Source organism: Camellia sinensis, chromosome 13 (assembly GCF_055761805.1).
Source record: "Camellia sinensis isolate YWXY chromosome 13, ASM5576180v1, whole genome shotgun sequence".
Classification (NCBI taxonomy): domain Eukaryota; kingdom Viridiplantae; phylum Streptophyta; class Magnoliopsida; order Ericales; family Theaceae; genus Camellia; species Camellia sinensis.
Window position 1 is genome coordinate 94,273,206 of NC_138973.1, and position 24,218 is coordinate 94,297,423.

General features: G+C 33.1%; 1 protein-coding gene and 1 long non-coding RNA gene across 8 annotated transcripts; one reads left to right on the forward strand and one right to left on the reverse strand.

Moving 5' to 3' along the window:
- The first annotated feature begins 317 nt into the window (after positions 1-317).
- On the forward strand, positions 318-4,644 carry LOC145806312 (uncharacterized). The gene is made up of 2 exons (XR_014349256.1): positions 318-2,793; positions 4,429-4,644. It is a non-coding gene; the product is annotated as an uncharacterized LOC145806312 (long non-coding RNA).
- Positions 4,645-7,029: 2,385 nt separating this feature from the next.
- On the reverse strand, positions 7,030-18,197 carry LOC114285327 (arginine--tRNA ligase, chloroplastic/mitochondrial). Of its 7 annotated transcripts, none has more exons than XM_082902917.1 (18): positions 17,869-18,197; positions 17,168-17,238; positions 16,771-16,907; positions 16,557-16,632; positions 16,314-16,415; positions 15,985-16,200; positions 15,461-15,541; positions 15,120-15,203; positions 14,763-14,867; positions 13,111-13,289; positions 12,689-12,773; positions 12,389-12,575; positions 12,159-12,228; positions 11,733-11,802; positions 11,385-11,474; positions 10,662-10,730; positions 10,432-10,530; positions 7,030-7,363 (listed from the first exon to the last, which is right to left on the reverse strand). In XM_082902917.1, the coding sequence occupies exons 1-18, from the start codon at positions 17,984-17,986 to the stop codon at positions 7,253-7,255; spliced, it is 1,950 nt and encodes a 649-aa protein (XP_082759043.1). In that variant the 5' UTR covers positions 17,987-18,197; the 3' UTR covers positions 7,030-7,252. The 7 variants fall into 7 exon arrangements, with proteins under 7 accessions (XP_082759043.1, XP_082759044.1, XP_082759045.1 ...); XM_082902918.1 differs by having other exon boundaries at positions 17,168-17,242; XM_082902919.1 differs by having other exon boundaries at positions 17,168-17,242; positions 17,810-18,197.
- Positions 18,198-24,218: the final 6,021 nt, after the last annotated feature.

A 24,218-nucleotide genomic window follows, 5' to 3' on the forward strand; every position in this document is an offset into this window, starting at 1 on the left:
AGATTGTCCAACCATTTAGGTTATTTATATCTACTTCTTTCTGGCATGTACTAATTTTTAGGATTCACACCAGTAATGTAGTTTGCTTCTTGTTGTAATATTAATTGTATCAATTTCCCCTCAAATTTTTCACATTGTGTCAATGTAGTCCAATTGATAACCCCCTTCTAAAAATTGAATTGAAATCAATGCACAAAATAGTCCACTCACTCTCCTCAAAATGATTGAGGGGTTGGTGCCCAATTTGAAATGGTTCATTCCCTTTTGAATGGACCATTTTACCCTTGACTTTTGTTCAATTTCTTAACTGGTATTATCAATTGGATTAAATTAACACAATGTGAAAATATTTAAGGGTGTAAAATTGATACAATTAGAACTACTTTTTTTACTCGAGCTGCTTTTGTGATTTTGTGCTCTCGATTTTATCTTATTTATTTATTTTTGACTTTTCACGGTTATATATGTATATGTGTAGTCATAGATGTGTTAGTTCTAATGTTTTTGTGCAATAAAGATTCATATTGCTGTTATTGGCCTAGAATTCAAGTGGGTTTTGCATGTTTTTTAAGATAGTTGTACGATTTTGTAGTAATTTTATTTTTAATTTTATTTTTGGTAATTTTTGTCCGTAGATTCTATATATATGTTTTGCAGACGTTCGAAGCCATAAAAATGTGTTGTTTTTTTGTAATTACTAAAATTATATACATGTGGGTAAAATCTTCATTTATTTTTCTGTTGTGTTTTGTTCAATTGAGATTTCTAAAGGGTATAGAACTTTCAGTCTTCAAGACTTATTTTGATATGATCATGTAACCAGGTTAGTTTCATTCTCAGTCGGTGGTTTGGAAATGGAACACAACATTTACTTCATTGAATTAAGGTTGAGAACTGAGATTTTATCTATCAATAAGAGAAAGTGATAATTTTTTACTCGTTGACTTATATTCAAATTGGTGATTTGGATGCATGATATCTATATTATGTCACTATGAATTGACTATCAAACTTTGAGCACATGCATGACTTCTTGGGATACAATTATGTTTACGTGTACCCATTTCCCTCTTCAGATAACATTTATTTGACATCCCAATTTCTTATACGTCAAGAAGGCCTTATATACAATTTGGGAACTATCTTTTTTTTTATTTTTTACAATTAAGCACAATGGCCTATAGGCATAACAATTTGGCCATGTAGACATTACATAAAATTGTACCTCCATTTGATAACATTTTTCTGATTCTGCGACACTCAAAATTCATTCCTCTATTTGTTTCTTCACACTTTGATTATATTGGCATAGTCCTAGCCAACGTCTCAAACCCTATAATACCTATAGTTTTGTACCCCATGTTTATGAATAATTTTCCAAAAGTTATGTGCCACTTAGTGTTGCCTAACTTTTAAATCATTGGGTTCATTTCCATTATCTCTCATTGTTTCACATTATTCATCATTGAACATTAGGTCCCATATATATATATGATAATTCAAACATGGGTAGCACTATGAACAAAGCGTAGTCTCAATTATGTGATGTGTTTTGGGACATGTTGATTGAACCTCACTTCCCATATGTTCAGGGATGGTATCTCCTTTTTAGAACAAATGGCATCTTGTAAAATCGAAAACAAAAGAAATTTTTGAGAAAGGAAAAAAAGAGAAAAAAAAATGTAGTACAACACAAACTTACAGATTATAACACATGTAGCTAAGGTATAATGCATGTAGCTTTCCCCCTTCTTTTTTGATCAAGTTAAGTTCTGCCTTAAGGGTTGAGCTGTCGTTGTTCCTCTATTGTGTATAATCTGATTTGTCCCTTTGTTGGGTGTGGTTTCTGCTGGTGTGGCTGCTGCCGTAGCAGTTGCTTTGTGTAGCTACTGCTGCTTTATTCCCCTATGTTGTTCTGCTGTTTATTGTATGGCTATCTCATGCCCCTCCTTGAAGTACTCAGTGTGTGACATTATTTATAAGCTACAATAAATTAAACTCTGCATATAGGGTGTGGCTGCTGCGGTTGAGTGTGGCTACTGCTGGTTTGTATATTGGGTGTGGCTTGTTTGTTGTGTGGCCACAACCCATAAAACAGAGCCAGAAAAAAACAGCAGCAACAAGCTGCAGCCACCAAGATCAGCAACATTGCACCAACAGCAGCCTAGATACAGCCACACACTTGCAACAACATTGCAGCAACAGAAGCCAGCAAGCAGCAGCCACCAAGGACAGCCACACTGCTCCAGCAGCAACCTAGCTTCAACTAGCAAACCAGCAAACACCAGCTAGCAGCAGCAGCACATTGTGCTTTGTTCCTCTTTTTATTCTTTATTCTTTCTTCTTTCTTCTTTCATGTCTATGGATGTAATCTCATATGAAATGTATGTTTTTTTCATCAATAAAGATTTTTTTGCTGATGTTGCTTTAATTGATATTTATGATTCCATGCCATGCCATGCCATGCCATGCCATTGATTTAATTGATATTTATTTTTGCTTCAATCCAAGTTTCCAATCTATGCGCATGACACTAAACTGACGAAATTAAAAACATGCTTTTGGCGCTTAGGTTGGGAGTACTTGATTCAATTGTTGTCTAGAAGTAGAAATACAATCATTTATTTAGTGTTATTTGGCATTCATTTTCAGGCCCATAACTCTTCATTAATTTCATGTATAATGCGATTTTAATTTAAACTTTGATCTACAATTGCCAAGGTTATAGGTTATCGGTTAATGTAGAGAGATAAAAAAGCTGCACTCGTTCGTTGGGGGCAATTACTACATCAGGTAATCTTTGAGTATTTGTTAAGCCATTGTTAATTTATTTACAGAGTTTTGACACTTTTTTTATTAAATTTGTAGCTATTAGAGGATTCACTTATTGTATTCTTAGTTTCATTTTACTACTGTGAGCATTCATGATATGACAAACAATTATGATCCAAGGAACTATTTGATATATAAAAAAGATAAGACCAAATATGCTAATTAAAGGGTAGTTGCAGTAGTTAAAAAAAAATAAATCATGTAGCCAACTAGGACAAGCCTAGTTTGGTTTTAGTGCAACACAAGGTTTAGTTTAGTTTGATTTAAATATCCATCACAATTTAACTGTATTATGCAACATGCAATGCACCATCACATATATGTAACACCATTGACACACACAAGTGGGACAAGTACATAGTTTGGATTTAAATTTTATATCCTTATTATGTAGTTAAAATCACACGCTATCCTGTACTGTTACACAAAAACATCAATTTTCCTATTTCTATTAAACTTTGTGTTCTAGAGTAGCTACAAATTATATTTCTTTCTATCTCTTCTAAAATTTTATTTTAATGGAACTTACAAAAGTTCATAACACTTGTGAGATAATTAGAATTTATCCAAATTCTAAGATACAACATTATGAAACATAATGTCTCTAGACTGTGACTTTTAATGTCGGATGTGAATAAATGGTTAATGATACCTAATCATTCTAGTATATAAACTTCACTTGGTGTGTATCTATTCGAAGAATGCTAGTATTGCATCTGTGCATGCTTTTCTTTATTAACTAGTGCTTGTAATATGTAAATGAAAAAATACACCATACGAAAAATGCAACAGGTTGAAACTTGGTACAGACCACGCACAGGTCACCAAAAACTAAAATATCTATTAATGCAAGGACAGCAGTCCCTGTGCTTAGCATTACCAAGTTTAAGTTTCCTATATGCAGCTGCAACAACTAAATGTAATTATATGCAATAACCACACTAAAATCATAAAAATAGACATTCCTGCTAAAGAAGTACCACAGAAAGATCTGCCAAGTCACAGTCATATCTGTTCATAGAGTAGATGCCCTCAGAACTTTTGAAGGGGCCAACCATAGGAAGATCTGCCAAGTCACGGTCACAATGCTATCAAACTTTCATATTCATTCTAATTTTTATTTAACTTTTTGACCTTAATGTAAGTGAAAGCAACTTCAAGTTTAAGATTTAGGTCCTTATGATTTCAATTTAGTTATGATAGTAAAGGTAGCACTTTGGATGAAATCTCATTCCATTGGTAGCTCATACTCAGTTGATATTTGCTCTTGTTTTGGAATCTTGAAATTGGATTTGATCAGTAACCATTAGGACATAATTTGAGATAGATTTTGGTTGGACAATATGTGATTGATTTGCAAACTTGTAGAGATATAGCTTGTAATTAGTTCATATATGACAAGTTTTAACTGGTGAATCACGTGTTACTTTTTGATTTTAGTATATTGAAATCTTGTAATTCACCGTAGGAAAATTTCCTCTTAATTTGTTAATCTACATGTGAAACCAATGTTCTATAATGTGAAACCAATGTTTTCAAACCAATAACTTTATTATTAACATTTTAACGTTGTAATTTTTTTCATATGTTTGACAGATTGGCAATGGATGGAACATAGTTCGAGGAGTATCAAAGGTTTACATTTTGAATTTTTAGATATATTTTGTCATAGGTTTTTGTTATGAATTTGCAAGCTTAGAAGTTTTTTTGGAATTATATGTTTGAAGTTTGAGATTGTAAGGAATTTGTACTTATATTGGATGTTTTGGATTTGATATTTTACTTATATTTAATATGCTACTACTTTTGAATGCTTTGCACAAGTGTTAATTTGAATTTTATTTTGCTTATGTTTATAGGTTTATGAATTATGTACTGAACAGGGAAATTGTAAAAAAAAACAAATTATAAATAATGAATTTTTTGTGACAGGCTTTTCAGTTGTAAATTTACTTTTGGTGACACTTTATTTCTGTTATTGAAAGTCTGTGTGAATATTTTTTTTAGTGACCCAAAGCTTAATTGGTCGCCAAAAGTCTTAACATTCAACGACCAATTCATTTAGTCACTGAAAGATATTTTTAGCGACGCATTTATATGTCGCTAAGACCTAACATGCCATCTGCTAGCAACTAAATGTTAATTTTTGGAGACGAAATTTTAGTCTTTTGGCGACTAAAATATTTGGTCGCTGATTTATTTATAAGGCGACTAAAATTTATTTGGTCGCCGAACCATTTAGTGACAGGGTTTCAACGACCGATTTTGTTGATGTCGCGAATACTTTTAGCAACCAAAATTACATTTTTGGTGACTAAAAAAGAGGTCTCTAAAAGTGTTTTTTTTTTTAGTGAAAGTGTTGAACCCATGACATTCTCTTTCTTTAGACTAAGCTCGTAAGAGAGTCATAGTGGCCAAAATGACCTTTGGACTGACCAATGACCTCCTCCTTCATATGATCTACAACTGAAAATGCATTGGAATAGAATAATACAAATTTGAGGCAAACGATCCTTGATTGCACAATCATGTCCTCAGATTCTTATGCTTTGAGATTTTTAAATCGCTCTGTAATAAACCAGCTCACGTACTGGCTAAATTTGTAAACAACTTCTAATGATCAATGATGGTTTTCTATGTTCTACAAAAAAAAAAAAAAAAAAAAAACCTGCATCGTACAGTTGATAATACATACGCCCCCCCCCCCCCTCCCAAAAAAAAAAAAAAAAAACTTTAAAAAACAAAATGTCTCTCGTAGTAATTAATTATTCTTTATCTTGCCTCATAAAATGCATTAGCTCTAATCTTCCATGATTCTTTTTTGCCATAATATCATTTTAGGATATTCCCAACATAAAATTGAACCAATCATGCAAAATGGAGCTAGTACAAGTACTAATATATGAATCATCAATAAGATTAAAGCACTTATTTGTTTCACTTGTTATTTTAGAAAATATAATTAATGATATTCACATTTTATTTTCCGCCTCTCTTTTTTGAATTTTTATTCTTTCACACGAAGAATGTGAGACGCTAGGCTTTCGTTTGGTATATGAGATTTCGAGAAAAAAAAAAAAAAATTATTTTGAGTTATTAAATATAATTTTTGTTTTTTGTGTATTTTATTATTTTTAGTAACGTCCTTTCATATTCTAGTTACTTTTTTATTTTTTTAAATGTACCTAATCGAAATGTACTTAAAAAGTAAAATATTTATGAAAAAATTATTTTTAAAAAATCAACAAATACAAAAAAAAAAAAAAAAGTACTAAACTTTTGCTTTGTTTTGTTTTGTTTTTATTTGATGAATTTTTTTTAAAAAAATTTACAAATATTTTATTTTTTAAGTGTATATGAATTAAGTGGATATAAATGTTAAAAAAAAAAAGAAAAAATTTGATTAAAATATTTAAAATAATTTAATAAAAGCAAAAAATATATATATATATATATATATGGAAAACAAACAACTCAAACTATATTTGAAACTTCAAAACCAAATAAATCTCTCTCCACTTGAGAAAACAAAAGAAACTCATGTTTGAATGAATATAGAAGTATATGAAAATGAAATAGAGATATAAGATTCATTTTTGTTCTTTGTATTTTTATTATGAGCAACTTTTTTTTTTTTTGAACGTGTATTTTTATAAACAACTTTGGTATTACAAAAAATATATTACTAATCAGCTTAAGTTCTCTTCCTTATCATGTCTTATCAAATGATTACATCCAAACAGGACGAATATTATTACCTTTTCAAAATAATGCACAATATATATATATATATATATACAGCTTTAGCTATATACCGATGTTGAATTGAGAGAGAGAAGTAAAACAAGTTATTTTATGTTCCATTTTTATTGGGTTAAAAAAATGAGAAAAAAAGTAAATAAACAGATATTAGTAACAAATCCTCTTTATTTTTTACCCATAAAATAAATACCAATTCATTGATAACCATCTAAAGGCGAAAACCAACCTCCGTGTAAAACTGTTCAACGTGAAACAAGAACCCACTCCTGCAGCATTGCTCATATGGAAAACCAATATCATTTTCGTTTTAGAAAAAAATAAAAAATAAAATCATCAAACCAGAATGAGGCAGGGTGCCTAATTCATGGCTAACAGCCGTTTCTAACTCCTTTATGCAACCAGACCCGAGAGTCTCACAATCCAAATTTTGACACATTGAGAAAAGCAACATGTTTTTTCCATTCAAAATATAAGCTGTCAACACGAGTGAAAAATTACAAAATATCAAAGATCTTAGTGACATTTGACTGAATGGGCGCAGCAATCTTTTGCCTCTTATAACGCAAATACAATGTGTACAAAATCTATAATTGTATGCCCAAACTAAAATTATCAAAGAAACGTAAATACTTGGCTCAACGAATCTCATCCTGAAATGTCATATCTTGTACACGGGTACAATACCAAGTAAATAGAAGCATTTTCGCATGACCACTGCAGTCGCTTCACATAACAAGAGCCTGCTCGTCTCCTCTGCTGATCCAACAACCTGCCCAAAATTTTAAAATCATGAAATCCATCCACAAGGATGTTGCCAAACCAACATGTTCAATTACTACTCACAACAATAGGGGCATCTTTTCATCCATTCCAGATATTTTCATTTATGATATAAAATAAATTATTTCCATTACCTACTGTTTCAGACTAGTCAATATGATTTGAAATTATTTTCACTCTTATGATCCATAGAATAAGAATTTTTCTTTTTACTCAATTCTTTTAAGAAAAAATTGCTTTGTTTGATAAAATAATAAACACGATATTCAAGGGTTGACCTTTCTTTTTATTATCTTTTGTTATTTCTAGTTCTGGGGTGGGAATTCTGATTTACCCTAGCAAGCTAACAAAATATATATATATAGACATAGATGAACCCATAATCCCACTCCTAGAGGCAAAATCCACCTCAAACTTAAATGTGTAAAATCAAACTAGCGTCAGCTTTCTCAGGAATCAGCCTTGCGATGTTGTATCTGGGCAGCAATTAGGTGCCTATGGTTTTCTTTATAGCTAGGATAGTGATTGCATAGTTGACCAGGTGTTCTCTAACCAGTCTGAATATGCACATTAGTTTTCTTCATTGTAAAGCAGTCACCCAACCATCTAAATCCAATCAAGCATAATCACGATAAACAGATAAATCTAACATGTTCTGCATTTAAAAGATAAGGCCACATATTAATGGCTTTTGACACTGCATAATGAGAGAGAGAGAGAGAATACTTTTTAAAGTATCCTGACTGGTCCTAGACTCAAAGAAAGAATCCTATTTCTATTGGCTATTGGAATTGATTTGATGTCATTAAAGATCTTTATAGAGACTATGCATTTCATGGCCACTGCCACTTTTAGCCTCTAATTATTATTATTTTTTTTTTTTTTGATAAATAAATAAAGAGTACCGCTTTGTAGCTCGAAACTTCAACGGCTCGAATGGCCTGATTTTTTTGTACACCTCTAATTTCTTTGTACACCCACATCTCGTAACGCTGTAATGCTCAGCTCAGCTCAGCCACACCTTTCATTTGGAGAAAAAAAAAAGAAAGAAAGAACGGAGCGTAGAGAGAAAGGGGACGGAGACGACGACTAAGCTCTAAAGAGAGAGGAGAGGAGCATCGACTGGGCAATGACGACGTAGAGAGAGGAGCATCGACGACCAGGCTGCGTCCGCTGCCGCAGCTGCTGTGTGTGCCGTTGCTGCTGTGTGTGGCACAAGGGTGCTGCCGGTGCTGCTGCCGGTGGGTGTGATTGCAACTATTGGATTGATTTTTAGTTGGTTTTTTTTTTATTTAGGGTTTCAGATTGGGTGATTGAAATTTGGTTTCAGATTGGGTGTTTTGGAAAATTTATACACTAATTTCATGTGATTGAAATTTGGTTTCAGATTGGGTGCCTTGGAAAATTTATATACTAATTTCATGTGATTCAAATTTGGTTGCAGATTGGGTGTTTCGGAAAATTTATACACTAATTTCATGTGATTGAAATTTGGTTTTAGATTGGGAGTTTTGGAAAATTTATATATTAATTTCATGTTCTGAAATTCATGTTTTATTGCAACCAACAAGATGAACTAATTTCAATCTTCATGTTTGAAATTTCCATAATATCAATCAAAGAAGATAAACTAATTTTAAACCTTACAGAAAATGCTGAACTTGTTCAATGGTTTGGTTTGTTTGGTTTGGAGTCTGAGGAAAGTCTGAGGAGGGGAGAGAGAATATAACTCAGATTTCGGGCCGTTCGAGCCGTTGGGTTTCAAGCTACAAAGAATTATGCATAAATAAATTTTATTGAAAGAGCATCAAGATGATGCAAAAATACAAAACTTCAAAAGGATAATTACCAACTCTTATCCAAGAATGTCATCTAAGAAATCTTAAAAAACAAACAAATCCGGATCAAACTTCCGTTCCATCCAACTATATAAAACTATAAGAAGGTGACTCTCAAGCCAAGAAACACTATTATCAGCAATGTTTCTTTCCACATATTGGTTATAGATTGAATTTTTGGGTTTAATCACTTCATGCTTGATTCAAATTATCAAGTACTGTTTCCTTGATATGTTTGCATTGGTAAGCAAAAAACATTACTATTTCCAAAAATTCGAGTATTTAGTAAACAAAAATTGCCAATAAAACCACTTGTTGGTCTTGTTTGGGGCAATGCTCAACTTTGTTGAGTCCATAAATACGCGCTTGTTAATTGTTTTGGAGTACAAGGACCACTTGGGAGCTTCTATTTGAACACCATCATTCATCTTAGAACACACCATCTTCTAAGTTCACACCACACCCAATTTAAATTTTTTTATTTTTTGATCAATTCACATCATCAATTTTCAAATAATATCAAAATACCCTCATCTTTTCCAATTTTCAAACCTTAAGCCTAACCCATCCGTCACCTGCCGCTGCTGCCATCCCCCTCCCCAGCCCTGTCGCCTCATCCCCATTCCCTCCCCACCCTGACACATCCTGCCTTGTCACCTGCCGCTGCTGCCATCCCCCTCCCCAGCCCTGTCGCCTCATCCCCATTCCCTCCCCACCCTGACACATCCTGCCTTGCCTCCCTAACACCACCACCCCCCCCCCCCCCCCCCCCCGCGGCTGCCCGCCCCGCAACCCCTCCTAGTGATGGACATGTGTGTCCTCCAAATGTCCAAAGCTTGTCCCCATCTGAAAAAATATAAATAATAGGATACGTATGGATATATGTTCTCAACTCAACTGTTAGGAAGAGTCATGCTTCTCAAGAATATCTAATTTATACTTGGTATTTTTGATTGGCATTGGGGAATTCAGATCAAAACCTGACTAATCCCTACGGGTGCACAGGCCCTCACCAAGGAGTTTCCTACAAGTGCACCACAGTAAATTCAAGGGTTTTCTTCCAATCTGATGACCCAAAGGAATTGTTAGCATCTAAGAGGTTTAAGCCTTGGAGAGCGCATGCTCCCAAGACTCAAGGCATTGCTACCAGGCCAATCCCTTGGGGTTTATACTTGGTATATATTAACAAAGAAAGAACGATTAGATGTAAATCTCATACCTGACAATTTGAATAAAATCTTGTGAAGAACTCAGATAAGTTGTATAAGTATTCACACAATACATTTGGTAAGAGATTAGTGCAAGCTTCCTCCACAATCTGAAAAGTGAAAGAGTATATGTATAAACATCCATCATAACTATAAGCATCATCTGTAAGCTATGTAACTAACGTGCAATCAGAGATAGGAAACCTGCACGGGACAGCTATTTCTTGAATGCATTTCTTACCTCAGCAAATTGGAGCAAATGAAGCCCTAAGGCACGCTCATCTGGATGGGCCAAGACTATTGTTCCAGTCTGTCTCAAAAGAAAAAATTGATATAAGAAAAGGGGGTGAAGAGAAACATAAAAGAAAAGAGAGGGAAGAGAAGAGGATTATAGTACCTAAAGTAGTGAAATTGTTTGTTTATCATACAGGATAAGTGACGTACAAAAACAAAGTAGCTTAAATCAATTTACACAAAGATGTAGAAAAATCCAAAGAGGCACAAAAACCAACAATTGCCAAAATATTCTAGAACTATGGTTTTAGAGTTCTCTCCATAGTCATTGTGCAATAGTTCTAGTCAATACTCAATAATCATACTAAAATAGTCCCCCAAAAAATCCAAGGAGAATATACAGAACTAGCTACCCACACCAGGTATCATAAGAAAATGTCAAAGAGAAATGGCCTTTTCAATCGATAAATATACATATATATATAAAATAACAACAGAACCATAAACAGTAGAAATTAGGGTTATAATCTTTATATACACACGTAAACATAGGCTATGACCTGTCTTTAGCAAGCTTACAGAAGAAGAAAAAACAAAAAAAAAGACCAAGCTTTAGCATGTTTGAAAAAGACTAAGTCACTTCAAGAAACTAATAAATAAATGCACATGAAGGATGGAATGCAACAAAGATATTTCAGTTGTAACTGCTTCAAGATGGAAGAGATCTTACCTTTTTCAATTCCTCTATGTTTTTACTAGATTTCCTGATGATAGAACATATTCTGGCATGCGCATACAGCAAATAGACAGCAGTATTTCCCTGCTCATCAATAAGTTTAGACAAGCAAGAAATGAATGGAATAGTCACAGTAACAGTGTTGCAGCATTATTATAATTTGAGATAGTACATGAAAAACAAGAATGACAATGACAACTCAATAGGGCCTTAAACCATCTAGGTCTAAATGCCTGAAACAAAAGCTGTGATAAAATACTCCTCCAATATTTATAAAAATAAAAGTAGCTCCTTCAACTGAGCTAGACTGGATGCTGCCAAAACAGCAATCATTAAACGCACCTTATCATTAAGCATCTGGTCAAAATTAAATGTGTAATTGGTCAATCTGTTATTCTTCAGGTCAGCATACCTGCCAAGACAAAAAAGTTAACAAGATAAGTACTATCAATCATATCAAAATACATCACCATATCCAACCCAATCAATACCCCTAGACTCAGTATAGTGTAAAAATTGTCACAAAACATTTTTTAGGATACACCACATCCATATATAATATATTCAATATTGTTTTACTACAAACATTGCAACTGTCAGTTTACGAAGACAAAATCCAACAACAGCAACACAGTCAACAATTTTTTTAACAGCAACAAAAGAAAGATTTTATTAAGATGGAAAAGAGAAGAAAAATATACAAAAGGAGGACAAGCAACACAGTCAACATTGCCGAGTAAAAAAATTAATGAGGTTAGACGATCTTACTTAACAGCCCCATAACCAACTGCTTCGGCTGTTTGATCAAGCTCCTCCTCTGTCCATTCATCAGCTTTACCTGATCAAGATTTGAAGAGATTATATCAAACTTCAGTTTTAATTAATGTATCAAAAAGATGAGATGCTATGTCATGTATGAGTTCATAGATATGAGGAACATAAAAAGCGCTACCTTGCTATAAGAAAACGACTAAAGTGCAGATCATTCATTATTATACCTCGTTCTACAAGAACTGCTTTACAGCGACTCTTTGCTTCATCCAGCAAATCAACTAATCGAACCACTTCAGTACTGCGAGTTCGAAATCGTTTCCCATCTTCTCCAAGAACGAGACCAAAACCCACATGGTTAGTTTTAGGATACATATTCTCACCAGCTGGAAGCCAACCCGCACGTTTCGCAGCCTAATAGAAAGAGAGATAGAAAGGAAGGCCGTCAAACTCATGGTGGTATGTTCCCCATCTCTCTACAAAGCATGAAAAGTCATGAAGCACAGGACATGACATTTGATACTTACAGTGAAAAACATTTCAAAGTGCTCTCGCTGGCCAACATCAGTAACATAGATTATCCACTCAGCTTTTTCTTCATTAAGACGATACCTAATTATTGAAAGCAGCTGGTTTAACTGAAATGCACTCATTCCGCTACCACTCCAACAAAAGGTGCACAAGCAGTGCATGCCCAACCAAGACATCTAAGTTCTAATAGGGTCATAAAATTCCATCTAGCAGACCTCTTTTCAATCACATGAACCACAAGATGATTCTATCATATAATTTATATCTTTAAAGGAAGAAACATGGAGAGATGCATTAGATAAATCATGCAGATCAGATGCTAGATTAAACATGGATAAGTATAGATGCAAGAATGAATGACATATAGAAGGGTCATATAATTTACACTTTAATCAACTCCAAATTTTAAAACACTAACCAAAGAGCCGCAAGATCAGTGGAAGCATAGTTGAAACCACCATCCTTCTTCACAACAATTAAAGGTATATTTTTCCCCTCAATAAAGATCACCCGAGCACCTTCGCTTTCTTCAATTAATCCTTTCTTATCCAATTCCTCCAACACTCTAGGTATATATGGATTGTAAAAGCTTTCTCCCTGACAGGAAGAAAAAAAACAAAATAATTACAAGTGACTTAGCCACTCAATCATAAGAACAGTTGATTTCATAAGTACGATATGCTCATTACTCATATGAGGACATAATTCAAATAAGGGCAAATCATGCCACCATCTGACACTCCCTGCAACTTCACTTCCAAATAGGGTTTAAAATAGCATGTGTAACAATAATCAAATTCAGGAATAAGCATAATGTAAGACTTATCAGAGAGGGAGAGAGAGAGAGTTGCTATATATCACAAAAAGTCTACACCCCCTATGTGTTTCCCATGTATCATGTTAAGTCCCACTATTTTGTAATATGGTGGATCCTACACATACACTATACATACACATTGCTTTTATTGCATGAAATACGTGGGAAGTGACGTAAAATGGTGAAAAAAAAATCTGTTGATAAATAGCAATTCTCTATCAGAAAACATTAAATATATAGACATATGCCATTATGTGCAATATTCTGCTGAACACTTGAAACCTTTATCAGATGTGAAGTAGAAGAATTTCTCAATGTCAAAGACGATATCACTGGGCAAACACACAACTTTGACTTCATACTGATGAGACATTTTATGGTTAACATAACCACAAATCAACATTAACCAACTTAGTCACTCTAGCCTGAACATGTTCTGATGCATTCCTCACTCCTTACACATCTACCATTCAAGAATGAAAATCCATTAATATTATATATATATATATATATATGTGTGTGTGTGTGTATAACATTTTCTATAAAGTTTCAATTTTACAATTGTTCAAAATCCATTGTAAAAGAATAATTGCCTAAAACACCAAATGCCACCTCAAACCCATCACCTATCTATATCTTTAATTTTAATTTTCCTAATTGAAACTAGAATATAAATACTAGTTCTATTGAATTAAGTAATTTGCTTGAGGCCAAAATAAAAAAGAATAAACAATGATAAATAACATTTATGGGCCTCTGGCTCCCATACTGTAAGCATGTACCATACTAATGTCCTCATTGCATATGCAATAATGTAATGCAACTAAGATTCATAGTCTAATCTTGCCACAGTTCTTGTGCCCACTAATTTAAAGTAATCTTTTAGTTATTACAGCTAATACAAGAAGTAACTAAGATGACGAAATAACAATGTTTTGCGTTTGTAGAATTGTGATCTTAGATATCAATCTAGCATCAGTTCAAGTAGTCATACAAAATGGCCAACCTGATAACATGAGTCAAAATATAAAGTGACAATGACTTGAAGCAGATACATTTGAATCGGATGAAATGAAGACTTGGTGGGGCAGGGGGATTGTGAACCATAAACCAAGAATGTTCTGTTTTTAGCATGCACACTATAGATTGAAATCAAAAGTTGGTGTCTTTTTTAAGTGGCCCCATGGTGCAGAAAACTGGTGTGGAAAATACAATCAATGTTTGACATTGTCAATAGTTAGAAAGATATGTACCTTCTCCTCTATCTTAATTCCTAGGCGTTGATAAACTCTTTGATATCCCCTTCGACTGATTTCACAAATTTGTGCCCATGCCTTTCGATACTTCTCTTCCCCACCCTGTGATACAAGTTATGCCACAGGAAATGAAACCAAATAAGATAAATGATGAAACATAATGAAACCTCGAGATAAAATCATTAACCACATTTTCTTCCAAAACGAAGAAACAAAATTTATAGTTTATAAATCAGATTTCCTCCAAAATAGAAAATTAATTTATAGCTTTTTAAGTTCTTTTACAAGTGAGAAATTTAATTATTACTATAATCAACCTCACAAGTCTTCAAGGCATAAAGGTAAGTGATTCACCTGGAGACTGACCACCGCTTGTTGTGCCCTCTCCTTGAATCCGGGATCATTGTCAAATCTTTGCTTTGATGCCTTATAGAATGCCTAATAACAGCATTCAAGTTAAATCAATAATACCCACTTTCGTTGAATTTCATGATTCATTTCAATGAAAAAAATTAAATCAAAGCCATAAGTTGCTCAAAGCAGCATAGGCAACTAGTCACTTGAATTGTTTGCTAATATAAGCAAGGGACTATGTTGCTTGAATGTAGCATAAAAAAATATTCAAGTGACATGAAGAAGTATTCCGTCTTTACAAATTCAGGAATTTGACCAAATTTCCAAAATTTTTGTCTCACCTCGAGATCTCCGATAGCTTGGTCATTGACAACCTCCACGATTGGAAATTTTTCGAAAAGAAATTCAATTAGCATACCAAACTGCAAAACATAAATAATATCTTTAAAACATAATAGGATAGTAACAAAAAAATTATCGAAATAGACTTTCATAATTCAGAGAGCAAAAATGCCATAACATTATCACCTTCTAGAGTAGCAATAATCAATAAAAAATTTAAAAGAGTATGATTTTTCCACTTAATACAATTATACAATAAGGGCCTATTGGAGTTCCTCCGTCCATCACAAATTAGGGAAGGAAAAGGCACTGAAGAACTTCAAACTACTGTTGTTCACCCAAGAAATTATTTTGATCCAAGTGAAAAAGTTAACTCATAAAATGGGACAACCCATGACTAAAACCCTCATCAAAAATAATTTTAACAGAACTTACATAAAATTTCAAGACAAAAGAGAGAAAACAAACATACATATACAGAATGCATGTGCTCACACACACACACACACACACACACACTTACCTGTGTACCCCAGTCACCAACATGGTTTCTACGAAGAACCTCAACATTTGAAAACTCTAGCATACGGGCTAGAGTGTCTCCAATAATTGTAGATCTTAAGTGGCCGACATGCATTTCTTTAGCAATGTTGGGTGAGGAAAAGTCAATCACTGCCCTTTTGACTGTAAGTTTCGGCGACCATGTTTCAATACCATTTATTAGCATCTTTTGGATGCTCTGCAGTAGCAACAATATATTTTAGTAAACAAGACATTCAAAGTGAGTGAAGTAACCAAGATAGCTCACGATTCTATCATTACTATCCATCACTATCAAAAATTAACTAATACCTTTGCTATCCAATCCTTTGATAACACAACATTCACAAACCCAGGTCCGGCTATACTGCATTTCTCTACCATTTCTGAATGTGGTAGATTGTTCATAATAGCCTTAAAGAAGAAAAATGCACAAACTATCATTCAATAGTATCAATTCAATATTGAATACAAAAATCATAGCATTACTGATGAACCAAGTTATTAGAGACAGGAAGTACAACATAAAGAATATGGAGTGATCAATGTCAATACCTTTCCAATAGGTTGAGGACCTGTGAATTCGGAACCCTTGCCTTTTATTTTTGTCCATAAGCTCATGGCATTGTTGCTGCACCAAAAGAAATTCCCAGTTGAACAATTGAAAAAAAAAGGCATACAAGAGTTTCCATTGCTATAAAAGCCTGAGAAATTTTACAGGTGACAAACTCAAAATTTCAATTCACATATTTCCATAAATGAGCAATACCATTGGTAATCACCAAATCTCGGATTGCAAGCAGCAATAAGAGGCTCAACATCCAACTCATCAGGGACTGTTGTTCTAAGGGATGCTTCAAATAGTTTTGCTAACTGTTGCTTAAGACTCCCAACATGTTCTTCATTCTGTCCCAAAAAGCATTATATTGAAAAACAACTCAGTTATGCTACAACACAACCTATATGAAGAATACCAACTACAATTTTCCATTTTCCATATTCGAATACTGGCTGTATATATCCAAAAAGCATTATATTGAAAAACAACTCAGTTATGCTACAACACAACCTACATGAAGAATACCAACTACAATTTTCCATTTTCCATATTCGAATACTGACTGTATATATATATTGGAATGCATATGCAAGTTAGATCAACTTACGGCTGCCATAGTTGATACTGCCTGGACCTTTGTTGTCAATAATAATCTTCTAGATGTTGCTCTCAGATTATCTGTCTAGTTTCACAATAACTACACAAAATTACAAAAAGCACTGCCACTATTGATATTACCAAACGAAATAGAATAGAATCCACAAGAAATTCAGACCATATAAAAAAAAACCATATCAAATTATTATTCACCTAGCTATCACAACAACCATTAACAAACAAAATTAGCAGTCCAAAGTTAGAAGAAAAGAACATTTTCTGAATAAAATCATATATACATTTCTGTAGATTAGATATCACGCAAGGTTTACTTTATTTATTATTAATTTTTTAAAATATTTACTCAATAAAACAACTCTAAACTACATCACAAACTAGAGTATCTCAAAATCCTAACCAAAAAATATCTGCAGACAAAAACAGGGATGGCAAAAAAAAAAAAAAAAAAAAAAAACTTTGAATCGAGAGAAAATGATGTGCCATAGGTATAGAGAAATCAAAAACAGTACATGCATTGTTCGATTACAGTAACCAAAAACACTAACCAGTGCCTTTTATGCTTGTGTAAAGCAATAGATTCCCAAAAACAGATAGGTAATACAAACACATCATACATATGAAGAGAAATTACTTGAGATTCTAGCTTGAAAACAAATCAATCAATCTATGTAGAGAGAGATGGCGGCTTACAGGAAGAGGAGAGAGAAGATGGAGGAGGAGAGAGAAAGAGGCGATTGAGATTTGGAGAGAGAAATTGAGGGGGAGGAGCGACAGGAGGAAGAAATAGGGCCAATGCTATTTTAGTCATTAGTTTTTTTTTTTTTTTAAACACTTATTCCTTTTTTCCGCTGATTATATATAGCGTTTGCTTTTTTCCATCTGAAACTGCTTGTGCTTCATATTAGGGTTTTTGGGGATTGGGTATCAGCATGTGTGCGCGCCATCTCCAAAACGACGTCGTTTTGGAGAAAACGACGTCGTGTTTTTTTTCTTTTTTTCCCTTCCTTCCTCTTCAAAATCTTAGGCTTCGTTTGGTGGAGTTTTCAAAATCTAGTTCCACACTCACTTTTGAGTGTGGTGTTTGTTTAGGATTTTCAAATCATAATTCTACACTCATTTCTCAAAACTTAATTCAAAACATAATCATTACTTTTCAAAACTCATAACCAAACACATAATTCAAAACTCTTTTCAAAACTCCATTCAAATCAATATTTTAAAAATATTTTAATTTTGTTAAGATTTTAAATATTTTAATATTTAAATATGTTACAATTTTTTTAATTTTTTTAATTTTTTAAATATTTTTAAATATTACGATTTTAATTTTTTAAATTTTAAAATATTTTATAAAAATAAATTCAAAATCTATTTTATAAAAATATTTTTAAATATTTTAATTTTTTTGTTATGTATTTGGTTACGATTTGAGTGTAGAGTTGTGAAAGTAGTATGGAGTTTCGAGTTATGTGTTTGGTTATGAGTTTTAAAAATAATTTTTTAATTGAGTTTTGTTTTATGTGTTTGGTTACGATTTGAGTGTAGAGTTGTTTTTAAATTTAAAATATTAAAATTTTAAATTATTTTAATTTTTTAAATATTTAAATTATTTAAATTTTTACGATTTAAAATTTTTGAATATTTATTTTAATTTTTTACTTATTACATTTTTTAGATTATTTAAATTATTTAAATATTTATGATTTAAATTTTTTGAATATTTATTTTGAAAAAAAATTATTTCCTTTGTAGTATTTTCAATTAAAAAATTGATCAATGTTATTTTTTGTTAATAATAAATTTTTTTAATTGAATTTTAAAAAGAGTTTGGTTATGAGTGTTAATCAAAATTTTCAATAATGTGAAAGTAATGTGTTTTGTTATGAGTTATAACAATTTGAATTAAGTTTTGAAAATTCTTTTCAAAACTCATAACCAAACAAATTTTCTTACTTCACATGTCAAATCAAACTTTCAAAACTCAATTCTACACTCAATTCCACACTCAATTCAATACTTTATTCAAAAATCATAACCAAACAAATTTTTTACACTCAAATCATAATTCTAAAACACACAAACTCAAAATACAACTCATATTCTCAAATCATAGTTACAAAGCTCTACCAAATGGAGCCTTAGTTTCCCCTCTTTTTTTACGTTCATCTCTTTCTGGACGAACATAGAGCGAGAAGAGAGAGAGAGAGAAAGAAGAAGAAAATAAACATACAGAGGCACTAACAGAAAATAATTGAAGAAAAAACCATTGTTTTCTTCTTCTTTAGTTACCCCTTTCAATATATATTCATGGTTTTTTCTCTCTTTCACAGTTGGGGTCTGAATTTGTTGCTTTTTAAGAAATTTACTAATATTAAAAAAAATGTTCCAGCAAAAACAAAGAAAGAAGAGGAGAGAGAGAGAAGGGGCTTATTGCCTCACCACCTTCAACAAAACGATGCTATCTTTGCAATCCCAAGAGGAAAAGCAATTGTTGTTGTTGTTGTAGATGTAGATGCAATCGTTTCTCTCCGTCGTGTTCGCCTCTCCGTCTCTCTCAGTTCGTGTCTCTCCGCCGCCCGCTCTCTCTCTCTCTCTCTCTCGCGTCCAAATCATCTGTTAGGGCTAAACACAATGATACAGAAAGAGAGGAAACTCATATTTGAAAAAAAAAAAAAAAAAAAACAAAGAAAGAAAGAAAGTAAAATGACGTCGTTTCAACAAAACGACGTCGTTTTGAATGGGGCGGCAGGGAGGGCCGCAATTGTACTGTGTACATACATACTCCCTAATGACCACCATCACCACCTCTTCATTGGCATCACCACCACCATTACCATTTGCCACCACAACTCTCTTCCAATCACTATCCAGCCACTCCCAGTCGACTTTGACTACCATCGCTCCACCCTCACCACCATCCAGTGACCTAGTCCTCTTTCCTTACAACCACCATGCTTCAACTCACAAACCCCGCAAATTCACCTAGAGAAATCACCCAGATCCAATTAAAATTTTCAAAACCCATTTTCCATATATAAAAAAAAAAAATACAACACTCAAATTTTAGTTTTAAAAAAAATAGAGAAATCATTCTAGAAAAAATCAAGATTCACCAGAAGACGAACAAGTCAGAGAGCGCATCGAAAAAAATCTAGATTTGTTGGAGGAGGAGATGGAACGGATGAAAAATCAAAGCCCATAATCAAATTTTCACGACTCAATCGAATGAAAATCCAAAATTGTCGGGAATGGATAACAACCTAGACCCGATCAAACTTGATCTTTCTATCTCTTTAGATTTGATCAAATAAAGGAAAATAGATGGCCTCAGTCACGATAGGAAAAAACAAATAGGAGAAGGTAGGGAGGAAAAGGAAAAAGGGAGTGGGCAAAGGAAGGGAATAGGGCATTAGGGGTAAAAGGAAGAGAGAGAGAGAGATGGGTGGCGTAGGGATGGAAGAAAATGAGGTAACGAAACATTACGGATTGTGGTGGTGTTGAACTCTGTTTCAAATATGAGAGAGTTTCAAAGAAAATTAATGGTTGTGTTTGGCTCAGCTTTGTAACTATAATTTGAGGGTACGAGTTGTATTTTGAATTTGTGAGTTTTTGAATTATGATTTGAGTGTGAAAATTTTGTTTGATGAAAGAGTTTTGAATTTTTTTTTGAATTGAGTATGAAATTTTTGATGTGACATTTGATATAAAAATTTACAACTTATAATCAAACATACAACTCAAAATTCTATTAAAACACATAATTTTTTTTTAAAAATTCGAAAAATATTTTTTTCGATTATGTAAAAATTAACATATCAATTGCAAAAAAAAAAAAAAATATTTACACTGTTCTGGTCAACCGGCCGAACGACGGTGGAATGTCAAGTAGTACATCTGGTGAGACGACCACTTAAGCCAAATTTTAAAAAAATTTGAAAATTGCGCTCTTAAACAGAATTTTCTACAGAGTTGTGAAAAATTAATTCCACAACTCTATCCAAATATCATATTCAAATATGGGAGTAAAAATCACGTTTGAAAATTGTTCCAAACAGAGGACTTTGTACTTCATTCATTGATTATTACTCTTTTCTTCAAAGTTTTGCTCAACCTTCGGAGTACTTTTTTATTTGCACATGTTGACGGTGATGACTTTGAGCGGTGGGTAACTGTGGGTTTAGAGATAAGACTGGAATGGAGATGAAAACGCAAGGGAATGAGGTTATGGTTTGTCGTACAGTAGATTTGTAGATGGATGGTTCTAATTTATTAAATGGATAGTTTTGATATGGTATGGTCAACTTTACAACAAAAATTAACATTAAATTTGAAAAACTAACAAGTGAGTGCTTTGTGTATTGCCAGAAAAAGTTTCTATTAAATGACTTGATGGAAGAATGAGATTGTTATGAAATTTAAACATTAATGTTTAAATTGAAAAAAATAAAAAAATCAGAATTTAATTTGTTAAAAGGGCAAACTCTAAGGGTTTTTTGTGTGTAATTTTTTCTATATATTTTTAGCTTGTGCATCGTACAAGTCTGTTTCTACTATATATGGCACAACCCATCATTTCAAAAAGTTTGAATTGAAAAAGAAAACAATTGGAAAAATTAATATAAAACTAATCATTAATGCAACTATCTAAAAATATCAACTTGGCACACTATAAAGAAAAGGAAGTTTATTTTTTCAAATTCATCCTCCATTGCCTTTTGCCAGCACATTTAAATCTATAAATTTTTAATTCACGTCGAAGAAGAATTACAAAATCGAAAGAAAATGGCTCCCAACAAAGTTGTGGTTGTGGCAATGCTTCTCTTTGCTATAATTTTCATGTCTGCATCGATTGAGATCGTCTAAGCTCATGGCGGAGTTAAAGCTTGCATGAGACAATGCATACCACGATTGTTGAGTAAACGTATAACTAAGAGTCATCAAAATGCTAAAGATGTATGCTATAGGGCCAAATGCAGCCAAAGATAAACAATCACTACAAGAATTTACACATTTGCCGACCACTTTTGCCGACCAAAAAAGTTTTGGTCGCAAAAAAATAACATTTGCCGACCAAATTAAAATTTCGTAGCTAATTTTTTTTTCTATTACCGACCAAATTTTTTTTGTTGCAAATAAGTAATTTTTGGCGACCAAATTACAATTTTTGTCGCCAAAAATCTGGGCGGGAGCTGAATGATCTTTCAGCGACTAATATAATTTGGTCGCTGATACCAAAACGACGTCGTTTTGGTATCTAAATTCCCGTACAGACATCAGCCGACCAAAAAAATTGGTAGGGGATAATTTACTAATTCAAACACATAAATCCTAAATACGCGCCTCTTTCGCACACCTCAGTCGAATTCGATCAAAGCTCAGTTGCGCCAATCGACCTTGCTGTCCGTCTGCGCCGTCGTCCGTCTTCGCCATTTCTGATTCATCTAGGTATTTTTTTTCAACTTATATCCGTCAAGGTGACGATCGATGTGGAACAAAACTGTATTTGTGTTTACAACAATGGGGATGGTGTTCCCGTGGAGATTCATCAGGAGGAAGGGGTTTATGTGCCCGAGATGATCTTCGGGCACCTCATGACGAGTAGTAATTACGACGATTTGATGAAGAAGACAACCGGTGGGAGGAACGGTTACAGAGCAAAGCTTACGAATATATTTTCGACGGAGTTTGTGATCGAGACTACGGATGGGAAGAGGTAGAAGAAGTACAAGCAGGTATATACAGATTTGTGATTTTATTTTATTTTTTGTAATTTTAATGGCCGTTCTTGGTTATGAAATCTTGGGTTGGGTGTATTGATTTAGGGTTTTGAGTGTTTTTGTGTAATGGATATATATGTTGTTTTAGATTTTTTAATGTGGCCCTTGATTGCTTGTTGAATTTGAGAAAGGTTATTTACAGATCTAGGGTTTTGGTAACTTCAGGATTTAGGGTTTTATTTTCGAATTATAATTCTTAAATCTTTGTCTGCGACTGATGATTATTGATTAGGGTTACTTCAGATTTTTCTTTGTTGGATCTTGGGGTTTTCCTGATGCTTTGAGGGTTGCTTTGCAATTATTGATGTTTGGATGTTTATCTATACAATGCAGGCATATCTTTACTTTAGGGTCAATGAAGATATTGAGTTCTATTTTATTTTATTTTATTTTTTAAAAATTCTGGTTATTGATTATCCTATCCGATCCAATTCAATAGAAATAAACTAGGGGCTTTGACTACAGAGCAATTGGATTTTTGATTTTGAAGTTTTTCATGTGGAATTTAGGTTTCTGTTACGGTTCTGTTATTGGTATGTTGTTCTAATGTGTCTGAAACTGAGGTTTTTTGTTTACATCATAACCATATAGTAGGAGTAATTACATAACCTTCATTTGTGTTGAATTCTGTTGGGTTCCTTTGAGAGATGCGTCAATTGCTTTGTTTGGTCCAGTGACAAAGCATAGCAAAGGCAGAACATCATCAAATATTGAACTTATTACTTGCTATCTGGTTTCCAACTTTGTAAAGGCTGTAAAAGCCTTCTAAGACAATTGGGGTTTCTTCCAAGGTTCTTTTCTACTCTTTCAATGTCCAATTGTAATATCACATTTTGTCGTCTTAAATTTCTCGCCTGATCTCTTTTCCATTCCTAGAGGAACTGAAGTTGAATAAATCCTTTCAAGAGGAGCTGAACTTATCAAAAGTGGACAAGGACAAAGTGAGTTCTGAATTGGGTTCCTTTCTATTAGAATTGATGGCTATTTTGGCCTTTTGACATTATTTATGTAAAGTTGACCATAAATTACTTTTACTCATTTATCTTGAAATTCACCAATTATTTCTCAAATAGTTGTTACCTTTCTCTGTTGCAGCGAAAAATAAAGATCATAATCTAACTATATTTTCAAGGATCTAATATATTCTCATTAGTGGAACTTACTACTGACTATAATATCTTGATTGCTATTTTCTTTACAAAGACAAGTTGAAACTAATAGCTAAACTGAAATGTGGATGAAAGTTGTGAAGGGTTTAAGTCA